At 49.0% G+C, this 22,482-nt stretch overlaps 2 protein-coding genes across 3 annotated transcripts in view; one reads left to right on the top strand and one right to left on the bottom strand.

Moving 5' to 3' along the window:
- Window positions 1-22,482, bottom strand: part of LOC129327971 (zinc finger protein 160-like) — a 111,866-nt gene that overhangs the window by 78,701 nt on the left and 10,683 nt on the right. The gene's annotated exons all lie outside the window — the stretch shown is intronic.
- Window positions 13,028-20,736, top strand: LOC129327268 (zinc finger protein 501-like). Of its 2 annotated transcripts, XM_054975764.1 has the most exons (5): window positions 13,028-13,106; window positions 15,582-15,663; window positions 16,137-16,263; window positions 16,466-16,549; window positions 17,836-20,736. In XM_054975764.1, the coding sequence occupies exons 2-5, from the start codon at window positions 15,649-15,651 to the stop codon at window positions 18,960-18,962; spliced, it is 1,353 nt and encodes a 450-aa protein (XP_054831739.1). In that variant the 5' UTR covers window positions 13,028-13,106; window positions 15,582-15,648; the 3' UTR covers window positions 18,963-20,736. The 2 variants fall into 2 exon arrangements, with proteins under 2 accessions (XP_054831739.1, XP_054831740.1); XM_054975765.1 differs by lacking the exon at window positions 16,137-16,263.

A 22,482-nucleotide genomic window follows, 5' to 3' on the forward strand; every position in this document is an offset into this window, starting at 1 on the left:
TACATGACAGTTTAGATAATAAGGGGCAACGTGGTTACACAGAGGAAATTATTAAGTATTAGCATACCCCTGTATTGATCTATTATGGACCCTCATTTCGAATGTGGTGTAGAGTTCTGGTCATCACGATATCTCAAAAAGGACATTGCAGAGCTGGAAGTAGTACAGGACAGGGCAACCAAAACAATTCAGTTTAGGAAAGAAATGCCTTGGGGAGGACATGATAGAGGTTCATAAAAAATTTGCATGGGGTAGAGAGAGGCGACAAAGGTAACTTTTTCTCCCTCTCCCATAATTCTAGAAATTGGGAGCATCCAATGAAGCTGATGGGCAGTAGATTTTAGGCCAAAAGGAAATACTCCCTTATCCAGTGAGTGATGAAAATGTGGAATTTGCTGCCAGAGGCTGTAGAGATGGCAACTGGCCTTTAAAGGGGGATTGGATAGTTTCATGGGGGCAGATCTATCAGTGACTTCTAGCCATAGTGATTAAAGTGAACCTCCATGTTCCGAGGCAGTATACCTTTGAATGCCAGTGCCAGGAGGCCACTTCAGGAGAAGGCCTCGGCCTCCAGGCCCTGTTGTTGGCCCTCCAGAGCAACTAGTAAGGCACTGTGTGAGACAGGATGCTGGACTAGATGGACTTACTGGTCTGATCCAACAGGGCTCTTCTTTATGTTCTTTTTTCCTACATGGCTTTTAACTTCTATGCATGTTAAAATTCTATAGTGTTTAATGGAATCTGCTAACCTGATTAACCTTAGACTGATCCATGGTTTAAACATTCCTTAATCAAAGGCCTGCTTATATTCTTTTCCTGACAGAACCGGCATGCATATCCAGCATTTTGTGTCTAAAGATCTCTGACATTTCTCCCATGCTTGTTCTAACAATGATAATGATAACAAATATCATTTTCTCCATTTTCGTAATGAATTCTTTTATCACTGGATATCCAAATTGATTAAGGTATTTTGGTACTCTTAAACTCCTTTTCTCCATGAAGAACTGTCATGGAATGTTATTTAACAACAACAACAATAATTGTGCTTATACGCTGCTCTTCTAGACAGATTAGCAGTTAACAAGTTAGTGTTATTATTATCCCAACAATGCAGCTGGGGTGCTGGGGCTGAGCGGCTTTCCCAAGGCAACCTACTGAGTTCACGGCAGTAGTGGGATTCGAACCAGTAGAGTGCAGATTCGCAGCCAAACCACTTAACCACTGTGCTACAGCAGCTCTCTGAAGTATGAATGTATATATGATTGTATATACATTTTATAGCAAAGGCTACTGCAAGCAGCCAATTCCTGAACATTTCAGGATTCAAAAAATGCATAAACATGAAGCTGAATGTGAGTCAGCTGAAATGATTCTTCTTTGTTCCCTACCTTGCCTCTTCATACGCTTTCAAATAAGCTCTTCCTCAGAGGTCAAACAGGCCTCATTTTCTGCCAATCTAATCAACAGCGTGTATACACAACCATTACAAAGCAAACTAGAAAATTCTGATACAGATAAGGGGGAAAGTGTCCTGTTAGCATAACAGGTTTCTTTGTCTTTCAACAGGAAGTCTGTGGGAGTCGGCAAATAGAATGAAAGAATATGCAGGAGTGGAGGAAGTGAAGGCATATGCAGATGTGAAAGAGAAAGTGGAATATTGTCATGCAGTGAGCAAGGAAGAGGGAAAAGATCCTTATGAAAGCAGGACTACATCTGGTCTTGTAGAGGGAGGTGACTCTATACTGCAAAAAATCCACAATAAGGACAATAGGAATGAATTCACTGTAAGCAGGGCATTTTTTTGTGAAAGAACAGATATTAATATTCAAATGCCCGATTATATTGAAAAGGAGATAAATAAATGCCTGAGATGTGAAGAAATCATAAAACAGAAAGATAGCCTAATTTCCCGTCAAAGGATTAACATAGGAGAGAAAAAATATAAATGCCTAGAGACTGGGAAAAGCTTCAGTCAGAATGGAAGCCTTAATAGCCATCAAGGATTCCACACAGGGAAGAAACAGTATAAATGCCCTGACTGTGGGAAAAGCTTCAGTCATAATGGAAACTTTTCTACCCACCAAAGAATCCACACAGGGGAGAAACCATATAAATGCTTGGAGTGTGGGAAAAGCTTCAATCAGAAAGGAAGCCTTTCTTCTCACCAAAGAATTCACACAGGAGAGAAACCATATAGGTGCCTGGAGTGTGGAAAAAACTTCAGACACAGTGCAGCACTTTCTTCCCATCGTAGAATTCACACAGGGGAGAAACCATATAGATGCCGGGAATGTGAAAAAAGCTTCAGGCGGAATGGAGATCTTACTGCCCATCAAAGAATTCACACAGGGGAGAAGCCCTATAGATGCCTGGAGTGTGGAAAAAGCTTCAGGTGGAGTGGAGGTCTTACAGCCCATCAAAGAATTCACAATGGGGAGAAACCACATAGCTGTATGGAGTGTGAAAAAAGCTTTAGGCGGAGTGGAGATCTTACTGTCCATCAAAGAATTCACACAGGAGAAAAACCATATAAATGCCCAGAGTGTGGAGAATGCTTCAGGACGATTGGACACCTTAATTGCCATCAAAGAATTCACACAGGAGAGAAACTATATAGATGTTCAGAGTGAAAGAAGTTTCAGGCATTATGGAGATTTTACAGCCCATCAAAGAAAGCCCAAGCCAGGTGCCACTGGACTCCCCCAGACCCCGCCTCTGTCCCCTATATCTACCCAGGGAATACAATCACAGGACCCAATGGCATCAACTACACTGTCTCTGGCTCTTACAGCTGCTCATCCTCCAACCTGATATATGCCCTCATGTGCCAACAATGTCCTTCTGTGTATTGTCGAAGGCTTTCACGGCCGGAGAACGATGGTTGTTGTGGGTTTTCCGGGCTGTATTGCCGTGGTCTTGGCATTGTAGTTCCTGACGTTTCGCCAGCAGCTGTGGCTGGCATCTTCAGAGGTGTAGCACCAAAAGACAGAGATCTCTCAGTCAAGTCTGAGAGATCTCTGTCTTTTGGTGCTACACCTCTGAAGATGCCAGCCACAGCTGCTGGCGAAACGTCAGGAACTACAATGCCAAGACCACGGCAATACAGCCCGGAAAACCCACAACAACCAATGTCCTTCTGCTCTGTACATTGGACAAACCAGCCAACCTCTACGCAAAAGAATAAATGGACACAAATCTGACATTAGAAATGGAAACGTCCAGAAACCAGTGGGAGAACACTTCAATCTACCAGGACATTCCATCAAAGACTTAAAGGTCGCTGTAGTTCAACAGAAACCTTTCAAAAACAAAATCCAAAGGGAGGCTTCTGAATTGGAATTCATATGCAAATTTGACTCTGTCAAGCTGGGACTGAATAGGGACTATGAATGGTTATCACATTATCACAGGTAACAGATTTCCTTTACAGAGGCGGGGTCTGGGGGAGCCCAGTGGCACCTGGCGTGGGCTTTCAGGGACCACAGTTCTCTTTGTCAGATGCATCTAACGGGGAGAACTGTGGTTATCGAAGGCTTATACTACATTGGAATTGGATGGTCTGGTTGTTTTGCTGCCACAAACCAACAGGGCAAACTCCTTTGAAGCCTCACACAAGCCAATTAATCTCCACTCCAAAAGGAGATGTTTACATTTACTAGCAAAGGAATGTTTTGGTTGCACCCTCCCTCTCCCCCCTAATTGCATCTTCTCTCTCCTGCCCCCCCCTCTGGTCCTATTTGACCAGTTTCTGTACCATGCATCTGACGAAGAGAACTTGATTCTCGAAAGCTTATGCTACAATAAAATTGGTTAGTCTTAAAGGTGCTACTGGACTCTTTTTGATTTTGCAAGTTCCTGTGGTGCAGGGAGATGGTAAGCCTGTAATCTTGGCCCTCTGTCAGAGTTTTGGAGGGAAGAAGGTATTATTTCTCTGTAAGGTAGGCTCAGGTGGCGTTTTGTGAGGGGAGAGCAATAAGCCAATAAGAGCAATGGAAGCCATTTGAGAAGGAGTGTCCCATGGAGCATACAGAAAAGCCGAAAGCAGAAGTCACACGTCTAGGTATCTGCAGTGGAAGCAGGACCAAGCATCATTTTTTTTTTGAAAATTTTTTTATTGGGTTAGGATCAATTATTTTCACATTACAATCAATTCTCCCATTTTCCAATTTCTAACCCCCTCCCTTTCCCCCCCTTTTTGTTGACTTCCAACAGTTTTCCAACCCTTTGTCCCTTTTCCCTTACTCCTTCTAAATTCCTCTATCTAACAAATGTATATTTTCCCTTTATTCTAAGCAATACTTCTTTAACTATTTTTAAAACTCTGTACCCTAAGTATGAGTCCTTATTTCCATATTGAATAGACAATTTATCCCATTTTTCATAGTTCAAATTTCAAATATTTCTATAGATCATAAACCATATAAATCATACATTCATATAAATCAAACAATTTGACTTATACCCTATGTGTTACTCATTCTGTCTTCTTCTTTCTGTTTTAATTATATTTAATTACATTAATATTTCTATTCCCCTTCGATAGTAGATCTATATTACTGTCATTATATAATCAATCCACTTAACTCATATATATCTTCAAATAAACATATTCAGTTTGGTACATTATACAAATCTTACCAGAAAGAAAATATTATTAGTTAATCAGTCCTTATAGTTAACCCTTATGGTTAGTTATTTTCTATCAATATTCTATTTGTTATTCTATATATATCCATCTAATAACCTAACTGCTTAGAGATTCACGTTTACCTCTTCTCCCCCCCGGTAAAGTCACCCCCCTCTGCATTTTATTGTACTTCAATAGTTCTTAAACTGCCACAGTTCTCCTCCCACCTCCCATTTTTCCTCCAAATATTGTTTCAGCTTCTCCCAGTCTGTGTTAAACTGTCCTGAGTCCAGATTTCTCAGTTTTCTTGTCATCTTGTCCATTTCTGCCATATACAGCAATTTGTAGATCCAATCTTCAATAGTTGGCACTTCTTGTACTTTCCATTTTTGCGCATACAAAATTCTAGCTGCTGCCGTCATATAGAATATCAACGTCCTATGATGGGCTGGCAATCCCTCCATTCCCAAGTTTAGTAGCACGAGTTCTGGGTTCTTATTTACTTGAAATTGCAAAATTTCACTCATTTCTCTTATTATTTCCCCCCAGTACTGCCTAGCTACCTCACACGACCACCACATATGATAGAGGGAGCCCTCGTGCTTCTTGCATTTCCAGCATTTATTAGAAGTGTTCAAATTCCCTAGCGCAATCTTCTTTGGTGTCATGTACCAACGATAGATCATTTTGTAAATGTTCTCTTTGATGCTAGTACATGTCGTTGTCTTCATTGTTGTCTTCCACAAGTATTCCCATGCCTCCATTGTTATTTCTTTGTTGAAATTTATAGCCCATTTCACCATTTGTGTTTTAACTATCTCATCCTCAGTATACCATTTCAACAGTACTTGGTATACCTTAGATATTCTTTTCTTGTCCTCTTTAAGAAGGGTCTGCTCTAGTTCCGAATTCTCTGTTCGTATACCTCCCTTTACAGAGTCCGAATTATATAAATCTCTAATCTGTCTGTACTGGAACCAATCATAATAAGGTGATAGTTCCTCCTGCGTCTTTATTCTAAGTTTAAATGCTTCAATTCTAGTTATTTCTTTGTAAGTTAAACATTGTTGCTCATTATCAACAGCTCTCGGATCTATCACCTCATATGGAACTACCCACAAAGGGGTTCCTTCTTGTAGATAAATTCTGTACTTCTTCTAGATTGTATATAAACTTCTCCGTATGTAATGATGCAGGAACATCGAGTTCACCTTTACTTTATCGTGCCATAGGTATGCGTGCCATTCGAATATTTTTTTGTATCCCTCTAGGGCTAGTAATTTCTTATTCTTTAACGTCATCCACTCTTTCAACCACACTAGGCAGATTGCGTCATGATAAAGTCTCAAATTGGGCAGTTTGGACCAAGCATCATTCAAAATGCAGCAGGAACCGAGCATGAGAGACTTTCATGAGGTGCAGAAAAAGTGTAAAGATGCGGATCTCCTCTTTGGTTCCATAGATGTGTGCCCTACACCCTCCCCTAGGAATAAACCCTGTTTGTGTATTATCGAAGGCTTTCACGGCCGGAGAAAAACAGGGTTTCTCACCTGTAACTGTTGATCGTCGAGTCTCTTCTGTGCAGACACACATTGGGGGACTGCGCAGGCGCAGGCCAGCCGCGGAGAAGATTCTTTTAGCTTCTAGAAATGTGACGGGGACGTTCGGGCCCACCGCGCATGCGCGCCGGTGTTCCCGCCAATTTTGAAGTACAAGTACCCGAACGTCCCCGGCATTCCCTCAGTTCACCTGAGCCGCCGGAGAAACAATGGAGTAAACCAAGCACTCACAGCGGGGCAGGCGGGAGGGAATGTGTGTCTGCACAGAAGAGACTCGACGATCAACAGTTACAGGTGAGAAACCCTGTTTATCGTCGTCGTCCTTCTGTGCAGCCCCACATTGGGAGAATAGCTAGCATCTCACCAATGGGGGCGGGTGTGAGTGTCTATGTGAACAAAGAATGCAGAACAGCCGTGCCAACAGCGGATTCACGGCGTGCATTCACGTCTACAGAATAATGTTTAATGAAAGTGTCAGCGGTAGACCACGTTGCAGCTTGGCAGACGTCCTGGAGTGGCACTCCTCGCAGGAAGGCAGCAGAGGCAGCTTGTGCTCGAGTAGAATGAGCAGTAACCGACAACGGGCACCGGACTCCAGCATGTTGATAACAAAGTTTAATTGCAGACACAATCCAGCGAGAGATGGACTGGGCAGAAGCTGGCGAGCCCTTGCGAGGGCCAGAGTAACATAAAAACAAGGCAGGAGACTTCCTGAAACACTTGGTGCGATGTAAATAAAACAATAAAGCACGTTTCACATCCAATGTGTGTAAAGTACGTTCCTCTGGGGAAGAGGGTGTAGGAAAAAAGGAAGGAAGGACCACCTTTTGACGCAGGTGAAATTTTGAAACCACCTTGGGCAGGAACTGCATACTAGTGTGGAGCATGACCGTACCGGGGAAAAATTGCAGGAAGGGGGGGTCACACCTCAGAGCAGACAACTCCCCAACCCGCCTGGAGGAAGTGACTGCAACCAAAAAGGCCACCTTCTGTGTGAGCAGAGGCAAGGGACAGGTAGACAGGGGCTCAAAAGGGGAGAGCATCAGACGGGAGAGCACCAGGGTCAGGCTCCACTGAGGAATAGGATGGGCCCTAGGAGGAAAGGACTTTAGTAGGCCCTTCAGGAACTGTTTGGACAGCCAATGCGCAAACACAGTCCTCCCATCAATCTGCTCATGGAAGGCAGAGATAGCAGCCATGTGCACCTTAACACTGGAGAACGCCAGGCCTTGGGAGCACAGGTCCAGGAGGTAGTCCAGAATGACAGGCAGCGGGCAAGTGAAAGGGGAAACCCCTTTGGGGGCTAACCACCTAGAGAAACGTGACCACTTCCTCTGGTAGGACAACCTGGTAGACGGTTTTCGGGCATTTAAGATCACGTTAAGCACCCTAGCAGAGAGGCCTAGTCTGGGGCGCAGAGGAGCCAGGCAGTCAGATTTAGCACTGCCACATCGTGATGCCACACCCCGTCCCTGAGTAGCAGGTCTGGGGCGTGTGGAAGCGGGAGACACCGCCCCTGTGACAGGGAGAGTAAAAGGGGGAACCAATCCTGGCGAGGCCACCGAGGGGCAATCAGGATACAATGGGTCCGGAAGGCTCTGATCCTGGACAGGACCTTGTGAAGGAGTGGGAAGGGCGGGAAGGCATAAAAGAGCCCTGGAGACCAGGGTATCTGGAAGGCATCCCCCAGTGAACGATGGCCAATCCCGGCCCGGGAGCAGAACAGGGGAACCTGTGCGTTGTGGGCTGTGGCGAAGAGGTCGATGAGCGGGGTGCCCCACATGCGGAAAACCACATGGAGGTAAGCCCTGTTGAGGGACCACTCGTGTTGGGGCAAAAACACTCTGCTCAGCGCATCTGCCGCTGTGTTGCTCTCCCCCGCAATATGAACGGCCTTGGGCAGGACGTTGTTGGTAATGGCCCAGTTCCAGAGCGTAGTCGCTTCCCTGCAGAGCTTGAGCGAGACCGTTCCTCCCTGCTTGTTGAGATAGTAACAGGCTGTGGTATTGTCCGACAGGACCTGCACCCTCTTGTTCCGAATGACATCTGCAAAAGAAGCAAGGGAGTAACGGATCGCTCTAAGCTCTAAGAGGTTAATGTGCATGTTCACCTCAAGGGAGGACCAAACACCCTGAGCAGACAGGCGCCCACAACGCCCTCCCCAGCCTAGAGTGGAAGCGTCCGTAAAGACGGTGACCTCCGGCAGAAAGGGACCAAAAAGACAACCCTTGGACAAATTCTCAGGGACAGTCCACCACACCAAGGACCGCTGTATCACCCTCGGGATGGAAAACCCACGGTGTTGACTCATAGCGAGGGGGTTGAAAACCCGAACAAACCAGTTTTGCAGAGGCCGCATGTGCAGGCGTGCAAAACACACCACCCCTGTGGAGGAGGCCATGAGGCCCAACAAGGTTTGAATCAGGAGGGCAGTTTGGAACCGGTTATGCACGAAGTGGCGGGCCAGGCAGGACAGCCTGCTCAAGCGGTCCGGGGGTAGATAAGCCCGGCCCAGCAGAGAGTCAAAGTGGACCCCGATGAACCTAATGCTCGTACCTGGGGACAACACAGACTTCCCCAAATTGACCACTAGCCCCAGGCCGTCTAGCACGGACAAGGTGAGGGCGATAGAGGCCCGGAGGGAATCAGAGGAGGGACCCACCAGGAGCCAATCATCCAAATATGGATAGACAAAACAGCCACTAGACCGTAAATGTGCCACCACGGTGGCCATACATTTAGTGAACACCCTGGGCGCCGAGGCCAGGCCAAAGGGCAAGGCTGTGTACTCATAGACAGTGCCTCCATAGGTAAAACGGAGGTATTTTCTGTGGCCCTCAAAGATGGAAATGTGGAAGTAGGCGTCTTTGAGATCCAAAATGGCCATCCAGACGCCTGACTCCAAGAGTTCCAATACTCGTGACAGAGTAAGCATCCTAAACTTTTCCACCTTCAAGTAAGTATTAAGGGCCCGAAGGTCCAAAATGGGACGAGACCCCCCATCTTTCTTATCCACAAGAAAGTATCTCGAATAAAATCCCCAAGGGGAAGCAGAGACATCGACCACCCGGACAGCACCTTTGTTAACCAACTCCAAAACATTATTTTGTAACACAACATTACAACAAGAAGCACAACGAGGGGGGTGCGAAAGAGGGGGTGCAGTGGTAAACGATAACTTATAACCACGGGCCACAATAGAGAGGACCCAGTTATCCGTAGTAATGAGTCGCCAATGGGGCAAGAAAGGCCGTAGCCTGTCCAAGAACAAGATATTAACAGTGTCCTTGCAGGCCAACTGGGAAGCGTCCTGGTCTAGTCAAAAGACCGTGGGCTTTAGCGCCGAAGTCGAGGGCTTGGGCGAGGGAGGCTGATGTCGTCCCTTGGACCGGCCGGAGCGTCTCGAAGAGTGGCGCTGCTGGCCAGAGTAGGAACGGTGGCCATAGGATTGACCGGAGGAGAACCTTCCTTGGCGCTGTTGGAACTGCTGGTAGGGTGACTGATAGGACCGGAACCTGCCGTACCGATATCTCGGACCCGTCTGCGGAACCGAAGGCGCAACCCCGAGGGACTTGGCCGTCTGCTGGTTCTTTTTCATGAGGGAAAGGGACTCATCCGTTTTCTCTGAGAAGAGCTGGGGACCCTCAAACGGGAAATCCTCGACCTTGGCCTTCTTCTCGGGGGGCAGGGCCGTAGATCGAAGCCAGGCGTGCCGACGCAAGAGCACGGAGGATGCCATCGCACGTGCAGCAGAGTCGGCGGCGTCCTTGCCAGCTGTCATCTGTTGCTTTGACAACCGGAATGCCTCGGCCTGGAGAGCCTTGACCAAGGCACGGCGATCGTCGGGAAGGTCAGAGAGGTAGGAGGATAGACGCTTCCACAAGAAGAGATTGTAGGAGCCCATTATCACTTGGAAATTGGCGATACGGAACCCCAGGGAAGCCGAAGAATACACCTTCCGACCAATGCCATCTAGCTTTCTGCCCTCCCGATCCGACGGAGCCGACGAGGAACCGCGTCGGAACCGAGCTTGACCCTCCTCGGCCACGATGGAAGAGGGTTTCGGATGGGTGAAGAGGTAAGGGCAATCCTCCTGCTTGAGCCGATAATATTTCTCGACCTTCTTGGCCGTAGGCGGAACGGAAGCAGGGGTCTGCCAGAGCGCGAGGGCATTGTCGACGAGATCCTCGACAGGGGGAAACGCCACCGAGGCAGGAGAGCCAGAGTACAGCGGCTCCAGCAGCTTGCTCTTTGGCTTCGAGGTGGAAGAGGCGACATCCAGCTCCAGTGCCGCGGCCATCCGGACTAGCTGCTCCGCGAACACTCTGTAGTCGTCATTAGGAGACGACGAACGGAGCTCCCCCACAGCATCATCAGGGGAAGGGTCGGAAGCTGCGTCCGAGGAGTAGTCTGATGGAGACACCAGGCCCTCTTCATCCTCGGAGTCAGAGAAAACCGCCGGGGTGTGCGTCGGAACCGAAGGGTGCTCCGTCGGAACCGTTGTACGAGGCTCGGGAGCCGAAAGATGGCGATGCGGCCGGGCAGCAGGCGGAGCAAGTGGCAGAGTCGACGGCGCCGGAACCGAGGTCAAGGGCGCCGATGGGCCAGGCAGGAAGGGGGCGGACTGCTGGATCCAAGCCACGAAATCTTGCCAGGAGGCCACGTTCCCAAAGCCCGGGACAGGCTGCCAAGGAGGTAGAGTAGCAGGCACTGGAACGGATCGGTGAAACGGTGTCGGAACCGACAAGAGTGGCTGCGCCGGAACGGAGGCCTCCGACGGGACCGGAGCAGATGGCAGGGAGCGTTCAAACTCCTGGAACGGTTCCGAAAAACAGGGGAACGATTCATAGTCGTCCGGAACCACCGGAGGAGGCGTACGAGGAGGCGAAGGGGTGTGCAGGAGACTCCTGACGTCCTCAGCAGGAGGGGCCGATCTGGGAGGCGAACCAGCCAACGATGTCGGGGCCGGCGATGAAGCACGGCCCTTGGCTTTCGACTTGGCCTTTGCCTTTTTTGACGGGGGCTCCGAAGAAGCCGCAGTGGCCAAAGGCTTGGAAGAAGGCTTCGACGAAGCGCGTTTCTTCGCCTTCCGACTGGACGGAACACTCACGGAACCGGAGGCGGTCGAGCTCTCCGGAACGGGCGGGCCCTTCGGATCCGAGGGGAGCGGTTCCGGCGACTTACGCGGAGCCGGCGAGGGAGCGACAGAGCTGGGCTTGCTCCCGGACGATCCAGACGGTTTGGGCGGCAGAAGGTTGGCGTCCCAAAGGAAGGCTCGGAGCCTGGCCTTGCGGTCGTTCCGCGCCTTCGGGGTGAAGGCCATGCAGAACTTACAGCGCTCCACGACGTGCCCCTCGCCCAAACAGATAAGGCACAGGTCATGACCGTCCGAGTGGGTCATTTTAGTGCCACATTGCTGGCATTTTTTAAATAGAGAGGAATGGGGCATGGTGGAGACGTGTCCCAGAAGATGAAGCGATAACTCACAAGCGACGAACAGTCCGAAGACACGAGCGACAGCTAAAGAACCTTTTCGAACGGCGGCGAAAAAGGAACTGAGGGAATGCCGGGGACGTTCGGGTACTTGTACTTCAAAATTGGCGGGAACACCGGCGCGCATGCGCGGTGGGCCCGAACGTCCCCGTCACATTTCTAGAAGCTAAAAGAATCTTCTCCGCGGCTGGCCTGCGCCTGCGCAGTCCCCCAATGTGGGGCTGCACAGAAGGACGACGACGATCGATGGTTGTTGTGGGTTTTCCGGGCTGTATTGCCGTGGTGCAAGACCACGGCAATACAGCCCGGAAAACCCACAACAACCAACAAACCCTGTTTGTGTTTTGATTTATACTTGTGACAGATCATGAGAGGGTTTGGGATACTTCCTTTTAACATGTATTTTCCTTTATTTCACCTACCGGTATTTCCGCTTTTTCATGAGATTGTCTGAGGGGGTGGATCCCAGGGCAGCAGCAGCTATTTCCTTTCAAACAGTTGGAAGTGGCCGCCCCCTCTCCCTGGGGCCACCAGGACTTCACTGCATACTGTGTGCTGCCCCCTCTGCAGCAAGAGAGAAACCCCCATCCTGGGTTGAAGCCCTGACTCACAGCGCCCCCCTCCCCAATGGATTCAGCCTCAGTTCCTCTTCCCTCACCCAGCCTTTTCCCGCTTGTCAGGCCCCGCTCTGAGCCTCTGCTGTTCTATCTGGCTTTGAAAGGGAGAAGTGATGTTGCCTACAGATCATTTCAACCATCTGTAGGTGTTAAAGGGAGGGTGGGCTGGGGGCGACAAACGAGAGAGCTGGACCCACCCCCACCCCCCAGAACAAAGCTGGGGCGCCTCATGCTCAAACTGAGGTCTCTCCAAAGGGGTGCAGGCGAGTGGCAAGGGGGGCGGGCGTGTGGGGAGGAAAAGAGCCTTAAGGTCAGTTATAGCGGTGATGAACTGGCGAGGCCGAGAGGGAAGGGGCGGCCGGAAGGAGATCGCGAAGGATTCTTGCGGGATGTTCTCGGGAAAGCGTCGGGAAATGAAGGGGCCGCCTCGCCCCAGTCTTCGGAGTCTCCGTGGTTGCAACCCTGCGTCATAATGAGACACGGGGTCCGATGTTTCTCCAGCAGCAGCCCCGAGGCAGGGAGAGCGGAACTGAAGGCCGAGCCAAGGAGGCTTCGCCCGGATGCGCCTGTAGGGAAAAGGGCTGGGGGTGGCCCGGGTGCAAATCTGGACGGGCCAGACCAAAATGCCAGCGGGGTCATTGCAGGCCAGTCCTCCAAAGGGTAAAGTCCACAGAGCTCGGTTTCCTAGAGAGGAAGGAAATGGGGGGGGGCCATAGGGGCTTTTCCGCCTCGCGTGCCCTTCTCCGCCGGCGCCTGGCTGCAAAAGCGCCTTCTCGATGTACTTCGGGAGAGGCGGTGAAAGCCCAGGTGGGTGGAAGGGCTTGGCTGCGGAGGCCCCCTCTTTTCTTCTTCCCTTTTGGTTCTAATGGGAGCCCGTTGAGCGGGAGAGGGGGAGCTTTTGCTGGTGGAGAGGAGGGCAGAGGACAGAGCCCCCCCCCCAGAACTGACGGGGTCCTTCCTCGAGGGAGTGTCCATCCTTCGCTTGCCCTCGTGGAAGCCTCTCTGGGGCTGTGCAGGCTCTAGCCCCCACATGTTGTCTTCTCGAGAGTCTTGGGGGGGGTCACAGAGCCAGGGTAGCCAAAGAGCCCCTTCTGGCCAGCAGCTGATCTCTCTGAGGGGCGCCCAGGGCAAAGAGGGGCTCCAGGAGGAGGCAGGAGGCTGAGGGAACCCCCCCCACACACACACACTCACACACACTGCTGCTGCCTTCCATGTGAGAGCATTGGGGAAAAAAGAGGGCAGGGGGAGCTGTGGGTCATCATAGCCCAGCTGGGAGAGTGCAATTGGGCAGGTGAGAGCCCAGGGGAGGAGGGGTAAAGGGGTCCAATATCTGGGATAAGTGAGTGGGACAGCATCTCCCCCCCCCCGTCTCCCTCTCCAGAATCAGACGTGTTTCCCCTGAAAAGCCAGCTCCAAATTGGGACCCCTACCTGCATTGGTTACCTTGCATGATTCTTGAGAAGCCGCATCCTTCTAGCCTCCCTGGACTGCTGAGGTGTGCCCTGGTGCAGAGGAAGCACTTGTGTATGTGTGAAGAGGCGGGGGGGGGGGGAATAGCCATCTCTGAGGGCTGGGGCAGGAGCTTGGCCCATCTCCCTGAAGGCACCTACCTGGGGTGGGGAAGGTGGCTCTGGATCTGGGAAGGTTTCCCTTTTCCATATCCAGAGGAGTTAGCCATGTTAGACTGTAGTAGCAAAATAGAAAAGAGTTCAGTAGCACCTTTAACCAACTTTACTGTAGCATAAGCTTTCGAGAATCATAGTTCTCTTCTGTCCTTTCCCATATGAAGCTTTGGGCATTGGCTGGACTTGCTGCTACGGAGGTGAAATTCAAAGCAGCCAGAGAGACTCTACTTCCCTTGAGGGGATTTTGTGCAAACAAAGCATCTGAGAAACGTCTGGATTGTTTGAATGGCAGAAAGGGTTAAAGAGAGAGAGTCCCGCAGCCAGAGAGAAGCACATGGCGGAGAGGGGCACAGGGAAGCCATTTCCTACCCCCTTCCCAGACTGCTCTTTGAATGGCTGGGAGGGAACTGGTGAGCTCAAAGGGGGGAGGGGAGAAAGGGAGAAGTATGGGGCGGGAGCTGCAATGCAAGACCCAAAGCCAAGAGAATGGAAGGGGTGCAGCAGGGGGTCTCCAACACCTACCCACCTTCTGCACCAGCGAGTACCCCTTTTGTGTAAGCCCCGAGGTCTCTGCAGTGGGCCTGAGAGAAGAATTCAACCCCAGCAGGTTCCAGAGGCCCATAGGAAGGAAAGGCAGTGATGTGGGGTGGGGGAGAGGTGTGTAGGGCTGAGGCAGAGATTTCTGGCTGAAGGAGGGGGCAGACCTGGGCTGGGGGGCACTGAATAAAAGGTCAAGGGAGCTGGGGATAAATAGGGGAAGGCGGACCTTGTCCCTTAACCCTTGGAAGACCCACAGAAAACTGAAGCTAAGGAGCAGAAGGGATTTCTGAGGAAACCTTCCTCCTCCTCAGTATGAACGCTGTGTGCCTTTTCTGTTGGGAAACAGAAAATTCTTTTCCACACAGGTGATTTGTGCCATGCGTTGGGATAGCATTCCCCCCGCCCCCTGTTTTCCCCACAGCATTGCGGAGCATTTGGCCACCTCCTGGAATCTCTCTTGTTTTTCCCCCAACTTCTCTCCTATCTTTTCCAGCCATGTTTTGCTGCTAAGTTTGCAACCAAGCCTGAATGTCTGTTGCCTCAAATTTACCTTTCTCCTCCAAATGGCAGCTATTTTCCCCTCCCCTCCCCCAGGAAAAGGCATGTGTGTACTGTGTTTTATCGGAAGTTGAATATTGTTGTATCCTTATAATTGTGCCTCTCTCAGGTCATATGAGTAGAGGGGTCTTCAATTGCTGATTTTAGAAACCGACTGAAAATGTCCCTATGGATTACTTCTTTTTCCTGCAGGGCTAGCTTTCTCTGTGCAGGGAGATTTTCCTTCCTATCCGGCATATCCCACCTGCCGCATTGAGTCAGGCAGTCCACCCCATGACCAGCTTAGTTCTGGAGGATCTTGGCTTCCCTCACAGAGGACAAGGGAGTGGTGTGGCTTCAGGCAGGGTCAGGGATTTTCAGAGGGCAGGGAGAAGCATTGCAAGGATGGGAGGGGCAGAGATGACTGAGGAAGGTTTGGCATTGGGCCAAACTCTGGAGCCTTCCAAAATCAAATGCAGTATCTCAAATTGTGCCTCAAACTAGTCCATAAAGGTCTGGCGCAAAATATGTGCGCGTAGTAAAACGGGCTTCTCACCCTCTTTCCTTCTTTCTCTCCCAGGCAACAGCAGAAAGCCTTGGTGCCTTCTCTGCCATCTCTTCTGTGTGGTGAAGTGAAAAGAGGCGCCATGCAGCCAGCACAGGTACTAGACGGGGTGGGTCCCTCTGGGAAGACAGTCAGCAGAGAGGAGAGTTGCCTCTTTTTGTCTTGTAAGGCTCATAGGATTGGGTTTGGACACTGCAAGATGTGGAGGTGGCCCACTGGGGAGGCAGGAAAATGTTTGGCACCTGCCTAGGATGGCAGAGAAGCCCAAGGAAAGATTCTGAGTCAATATTGGACCATGAATTTCCCATGGAAAACTACTTGGTCCCTTACCCAATGGACACCTCTGGCCTCTTCCATACAAGGCTACCAGCTCCTCGCAACTGAGGACTGGCCAAGAGATGCCCCCGAAGAGGGCTGGGAGGGAGGAGCCAAATGATCCCGTGGGGCTCTTCTCTCAATTCCTCTTTGTGCTGCTCTCCCAGCATTAATTTACTTCCTCTGTTTTGCCCCCCCCCCCAATGGACCAGCTTTATAGTGATGTTAAGAAATGCTTCCTCCTTCTTCTTCCAGTATTGGGTGTCCTTCGAAGAGGTAGCTGTGCATTTCACCCAAGGGGAGTGGAGCTTGCTGAGACCATCCCAAAAAGCTCTGTACAAGGAAGTCATGCTGGAGAATTTTGGGCACGTGGCCTCTCTGGGTGAGGATCCCTTTCTCCTGGGCTGCCTCCTTCTTGCTGTGAGGAGTGACTGTGGGTAATTCTCCAATGGAGGATATTGCACTCCACCCCTATTTCTTATCTCTTCTGTATTCCTGGACAGAGTCAAGCTGCTTTGAATTTCTGTAGTTATGCGCACACAGCAGAGTTACAATTTTGTGTTTTCCCCCCCTCTGATAAAAAGGACCTCGGATTGCCAAGCCTGACCTCATATCCTGGCTGGAAGAGCTGTTCCTTGTGATCTCTGATGAAGAGGAAGGATTAGCAGGTAGGATTGTCATGGAATTGTGTCTCGCCTGCACTTCTTTCCAAATGCTGGTGGAGCTTGGCTGGCTGGTGAATGCTGAAATGGTACCTGGAGATCCTGAGCATATGAAAATAGACCTCTTTTTCCCTCCCAAGTCAGATCACGTCTGCCAATCAAGCCAAGTATTATCCACTGCAAGAGGCACAGCCTTTCTGGCAAGGGTGTTTCCAGCCCTGTTTCTCCAGAGATCCTTTCAGGCCTCGATCCTGGGCTGTTGTGCCTGCAAAAAAATGTATGTGTTTCACTGCAGAGACACGTCCCAAAGCAACTCCAGACTGCTCTCATATAAATACATATTGCCTCCTTCACCTCATCCCATGTGATCCTGCGGGAAAAAGTTAAGTTATTAGTGAGAGTGAAACGTCATGACCTCATAGATAGCCATTCTTTGAATTGCTACCAATTCCAAGCACAGGGCCAGCTAGACCGGAACAGTACAGGGATCTCAATGCGCGGATGAGAAAGTGCTGCTGGGAGGAAGGGTTTAGATTTGTTAGGCGGTGGGGAACTTCATGCAACGTGCCGAAGGTGTACCAAACAGACAGGCTTCACCTGAACCGAAAGGGAGCCACACTGCTGGCGCTTAATATCAAAATGGTGCCAGAGCAGCTTTTAAACTAATCCCAAGGAACAGCCAACAGGGGGCTTTGGTTTGAGACAAGTCAGTCCAAAGGGACAATAGTGTAAACACCCTCGGCTATATTGTTAGAAGCAGGGCTTTTTTCTGGGAAAAGAGGTGATGGAACTCAGTGGGTAACTCTCAGAGAACAAGGTCACATGGCCAGTGGCCCCGCCCCCTGATCTCCAGACAGAGGGGAGTTTAGATTGCCCTCCGCGCCGCGCTGTCTGGAGGTCAGGGGGCAGGGCCACCGGCCATGTGACCATTTTCAAGAGGTTCTGGAACTCCATTCCCCCGCGTTCCCCCGGAAAAAAAGCCCTGGGTAGAAGTACAATAGAACTTGGGTGTGAGAGTAGAATGACAAAGGAGGGCTATGCATAGAGACAAAGGGCTGGAGGGAAGCGAGGGTTGATGGAGAGGAAAACATGTTACAAGTGTCTTGAATCCTCCGAGCCAAGACCCTAGAAAGGATTGAGAAACAGGAAGAAATGGCTATAGACGGTGTGAGTTTAACCCCTGAGCATTCACAGAGTATATAGACAAGCTTTACGAAGGAAACGAGGAAACTCTGATAAAGATAACAGGGGAGAAGTGTCCTATCATCACACCAGATTTCTCTTTCTTTCAGCAGGAGGCCTGTGGGGATCAGCGAATGGAATGAAAGAACAGCCAGTGGAGGAAAAAGAGGATGCATATTCAAATGAGAACAAGAAGGTGGAATATTGTCATGCACTGAGAAAGGAAGAGGGAAGATATTCTTATGAAGGCAGGACTACATCTGGTCTTGTGGAGGGGGGTGACTCTATACTGCAAAAAATCTACAATAAGGACAATAGGAATGAATTCATTGCTAGCAGGAAAACTTTTCATGAAAAAACAGATCCTAATATTCAATGGCCCTATTTTAACATAGAGAAGATAAATAAATGCCTAGAATGTGAAGAAAACATAGGGCAGAAAGATAGCCTCATTACCCATCAAAGGTTTGACCCAGCTGAGAAAAAATATAAATGCCTAGAGATTGGGGAAAGCTTCAGCCAGAGTGGAAATCTTAATTCATATCAAAGTATTCACACAAAGGAGAAGGCATATCAATGCCTGGAGTGTGGGAAATGCTTCAAAGACAGAGGACGTGTTCATTCCCATCATAGAATCCAAACAGAGGAGAAGCTATATAAATGCCCAGAGTGTGAAAAAAGCTTCAGGCGGAGTAGAGATCTTACTGCCCACCAAAGAATTCACACAGGGGAGAAACCATATAAATGTTTGCAATGTGAAAAAGGCTTCAGGAGGCGTGGAGATCTTATTGTCCATCAAAGAATTCACACAGGGGAGAAGCCATATAAATGCCTGGACTGTGGAAAAAGTTTTAGTAATTACGGAAACTTTAATCCTCATCAAAGAATTCACACAGGAGAGAAACCATATAAATGTCTGGAGTGTGGTCAAAGCTTCCGTCAGAGTGGAACCCTTAATTCTCATCAACAAATTCACACACTGGAAAAACCATATAAATGCCCAGAATGTGAAAGAAGCTTCAGGCGGAGTGGAGATCTGACTGCCCATCAAAGAATTCACACAGGGGAGAAACCATATAAATGCCTGGAGTGTGGAAAAATCTTCAGGAGGAATGGAAATCTCACTGCCCATCAAAGAATTCACACAGGGGAGAAACCGTATAAATGCCCGGCGTGTGGAAAAAGCTTCAGGTGGCATGGAGATCTTACTATTCATCAACGAATTCACACAGAGTGAAAACCATATAAATGAGTGGACTGTGGGAAAAACTTTAGTGATGATAGAACCTTTATTCAGCATCAAAGAATTCACATAGGGGAGAAAACATATAACCTCCTAGAGTGTGGGTGAAGGTTCTGATAGAGTGGAAGCCTTAATTCTCATTAAAGAATCCATATAAATGCCTGGACTGTGGAACAAACTTTAGTGATAATGGAAACCTTAATTGCCATCAAAGAATTCACACAGAGGAGAAACAGTATAAATGTCTGGAGAACTGAAGTCTTTGGTCAGAGTTAACACCTTATTTCTCTTGAAAGAGTACAGACAGAGTGGGGGAGTGTCATACCCAGAGGCCTTCACTCCCACCTCAAGCGCATTCAGGTTCCCCCTCAGACCAGCTCATTCTCCATGTGATCTCGGTTTTATGCTCACAACAACAATCCTACAAAGCAGATTAGGCTGAGAGGGTGGGACTGGGATAAAGTCAGCCTGCCACCTTCTGTGGCAGGGTGGAGATTCAATCCTGGGTCTCTTAGATCCCAGCCTGACACTCTAACCACTATTCCACACGGGCTCTGCCAGGCTAGCTTTTTCACAGAGGGAATATTTTCCATCCTCCATGTCTGTGCTGCCAGCACTTTCCTGGCTTCTCAGGAGTAAACCTTTGTTTCCATTGCAAATAACAGAGGGATGTTGTGAAGTTAGTGCCAAGAAGTTCTGGTTCATTTTTGGCACTGCAAGTCCCACCATCTTCCTGATTGGGTGGCCGATATGGAGACCCCTAGCTTTATTTTTAGATGTGTCATATATGCCATTTGTATTGTGCTTTTGCTTCCTGACTCTCTTTTTTGCTATTTTCCTCCCACCTTCTGACTGGGATATAAGTGCTCAGGAATCTCAACTTGTTCTTGTATCTGACAAAGGGAGCCTGAATCTTGATATCTTACACCCTGGAAATGTTGGTTTTTAAGGTTTTACTGGATGTCTCTGGTCAGGCTTGATTCAGGTATAGGTGTGCAGTTAAGAAGTCCTGGGCATCTAGTTAGCTTTTCTATATCAAATCATTTAACTCCTGGCAAGAGGTACACCACCGTAATGTCATAGGTTTGTTACCAAGTGTTGTACACAAGTAATACTATTACGGAGTTCCATTTTAAGTCTTTAGTATTACAAAATAATCATTCAGTATTCTTAATATCAACTCAATCAGTAGAAAATCATTCCACCCATTAATACTTCATTTCCATTATTACTTACTTCATTAAGGGAGAGCAATTACACAAGTCCAAAAAACTATCTTCCCCAAAGATAGAAAGTTCACAGGCATGGAGCCCCTTCTAACAAGAAGCTCTCTGTCAGTTTGGCTGGTCACATTTATAGGATTTCAGCATCTTCTCTTGATATGAGTTAGATGGTTCTTCCAATCTACATATGGCAATACAGTTGTGGAACTCTATAGTTTTATGCCCATCTCCAAGGTGGTTTTATTCTCAGTCTCTGGACTCCCTTTGTGACCTATCTAGCTATGGCACCCAGCTAGCCCTGTACAGCTGTCTTGAATAACTTTCTTGGTTATATCCAGCAATTGTTCCCCTATAGTTTTATCTAGATACATAACAAGGTGCTACTGGACTCCAGTCTCTGACAAAGTGCTACTGGATTCAAATCTTGCTCTTCTACTGCAGACAAACATGGCTAACTACCTGAAAATATACCACACTGGCTTTGATACCTTGGAGAAGTTGTAGAACCCCTTTGTTTTGTAATAAAATGGATATTTTCCACCCTCCCTGTCTGTGCTGCCACTACATTCCTGGCATCTCATGAGTAAATTTTATCTTACGTTCCAAATTTGTAGGGGTGTGTGTGTTCTCTTGAGATAACACGAGTGAGAGTTGTCTGTTCTGTTACCCTTCATTTTTGGCACTGCAACTCCCACTATTACTCTGAAGCTACTAGCCAGTGTTGAGACCTCTAGCTTTACTTTCTGATCAGTTATGCCTGCCCTGGACGGAAAGGTGGGCACCTCTTTTTTATAATTATTATGATTGATGAGTTTCATGTAGTATTTTACACAGAGATCCTCGCTTGGAATTGCTATTTTTGTAAATATCACAGCGGCCGTTTTGGCTGCTCTCTTGGGATGTGGGAAGCGTGTCTGCACCTCTCTTTACTCTGGAGCCGGCCTGGACAGCAGCAGCAAGTAAACCAAGAGATTTCCCCCCCGCCTTCCACTCTCTTCTCAGCCCACCATGGCTTTCGGGCAGCCTGCCCGCCCTGTCTCTGAGTCAAGCAGGGGCTGTTCTGCTTCAGCAGCTGCGTGAAGACTTCTCTCCTGCCACTTGTGCCATTTATCTGAGGAGAAAAGAAAGAGGCTGCTCCTGTTCAAAACTGTATATAAAGAGAGAAGAGACTCACAGGAGCCACTATTCAAAACCCATTTGAATATATAATCACAGTCAATTAATATAAAATAAATAAAGAGAGTCTCTTCTCTCTTTATATACATTTATCTGAGGAGGGCTGGCTGTGAACAGAGGAGGAACTGGAGTGGGTGTCTGAACCTTCCAGAGTGAGTTGGAGCATCTTCTCACCTGCTGCCTCCTGGGAGGGCAGAGGCCTGACCTTATCTCTCCCCCACCCACCCACCCTGAGCCCGAGAGGGATCTATTCATCACATCCTTGAAGAGAGAGAGGTAAAAAACAAGCCTGCTAGCCCCCTCCTGCTCTTTGTACACCTTCTGTGCAGTTGGGTCACTGGAAGCTCCGGACTTGGCAGGAATTGTCTGGAAGGGCATCTGAGGAATGCCTGGAGGGTTGGGGTTGAGCTTCCTTAGGCAGTGCCCGTGCCTTCCCTCTCTTTCTGCACAGAGAGGGGCAGTTATCCTCTCCCTTGGCCTGGGAAATGGGAAACCCGGTTTCTATTTCTGCTGTGCTGCCCTCTCCACTTCCTGGCCCTTGGCTTTCTCTTACAGCAGGTCCTGGTGTTTCCAGCTGGGGCACCTCCTCTCTTCTGCTTCTTCATACAAACCAATTAAATGCAGAGGGTTTGGGGCATTCTTGTGCAAAACCCACAGTTTTGCACAGGGAGGACCCAAATTGGTGTACACCTCTCAATTTTATCACAACAACCCGGTGAGGTGGGTCAGTCTAAGAGAGCATAGCTGGCCCAAGGTCACCCAGCAAACAGAAGAGGCTCATGGAGATTCAGCCCTCGGATTCCTAGATCCTAGCCGGATACTGTAACTGCTACACTACGCTGTGGTGTCATCCCCTGGGTGCTGAGAAGGGTGTTGCCAAAAGGGAATTGGTGTCTGAAGGGGGATTTGAACTTTCCGTCTCCCAGATAATATCAGCCTTTATTGGTCGCTGAAAACTGAAACTAATTTAGGCCTCAAATGGCCAAATACCACTTGGAATAAAGGGAGCTTTGGAATAAAGGCAGAGTGAGCCGTGTCTTATGGCTTGCCCAAGGGCATCTGTGCAGAGGGGCCTCACAAGCACAGCTTTTCCCCCCAACCTAGAAGAGCTGCAG

Source organism: Eublepharis macularius, chromosome 4, assembly GCF_028583425.1.
Source record: "Eublepharis macularius isolate TG4126 chromosome 4, MPM_Emac_v1.0, whole genome shotgun sequence".
NCBI lineage: Eukaryota > Metazoa > Chordata > Lepidosauria > Squamata > Eublepharidae > Eublepharis > Eublepharis macularius.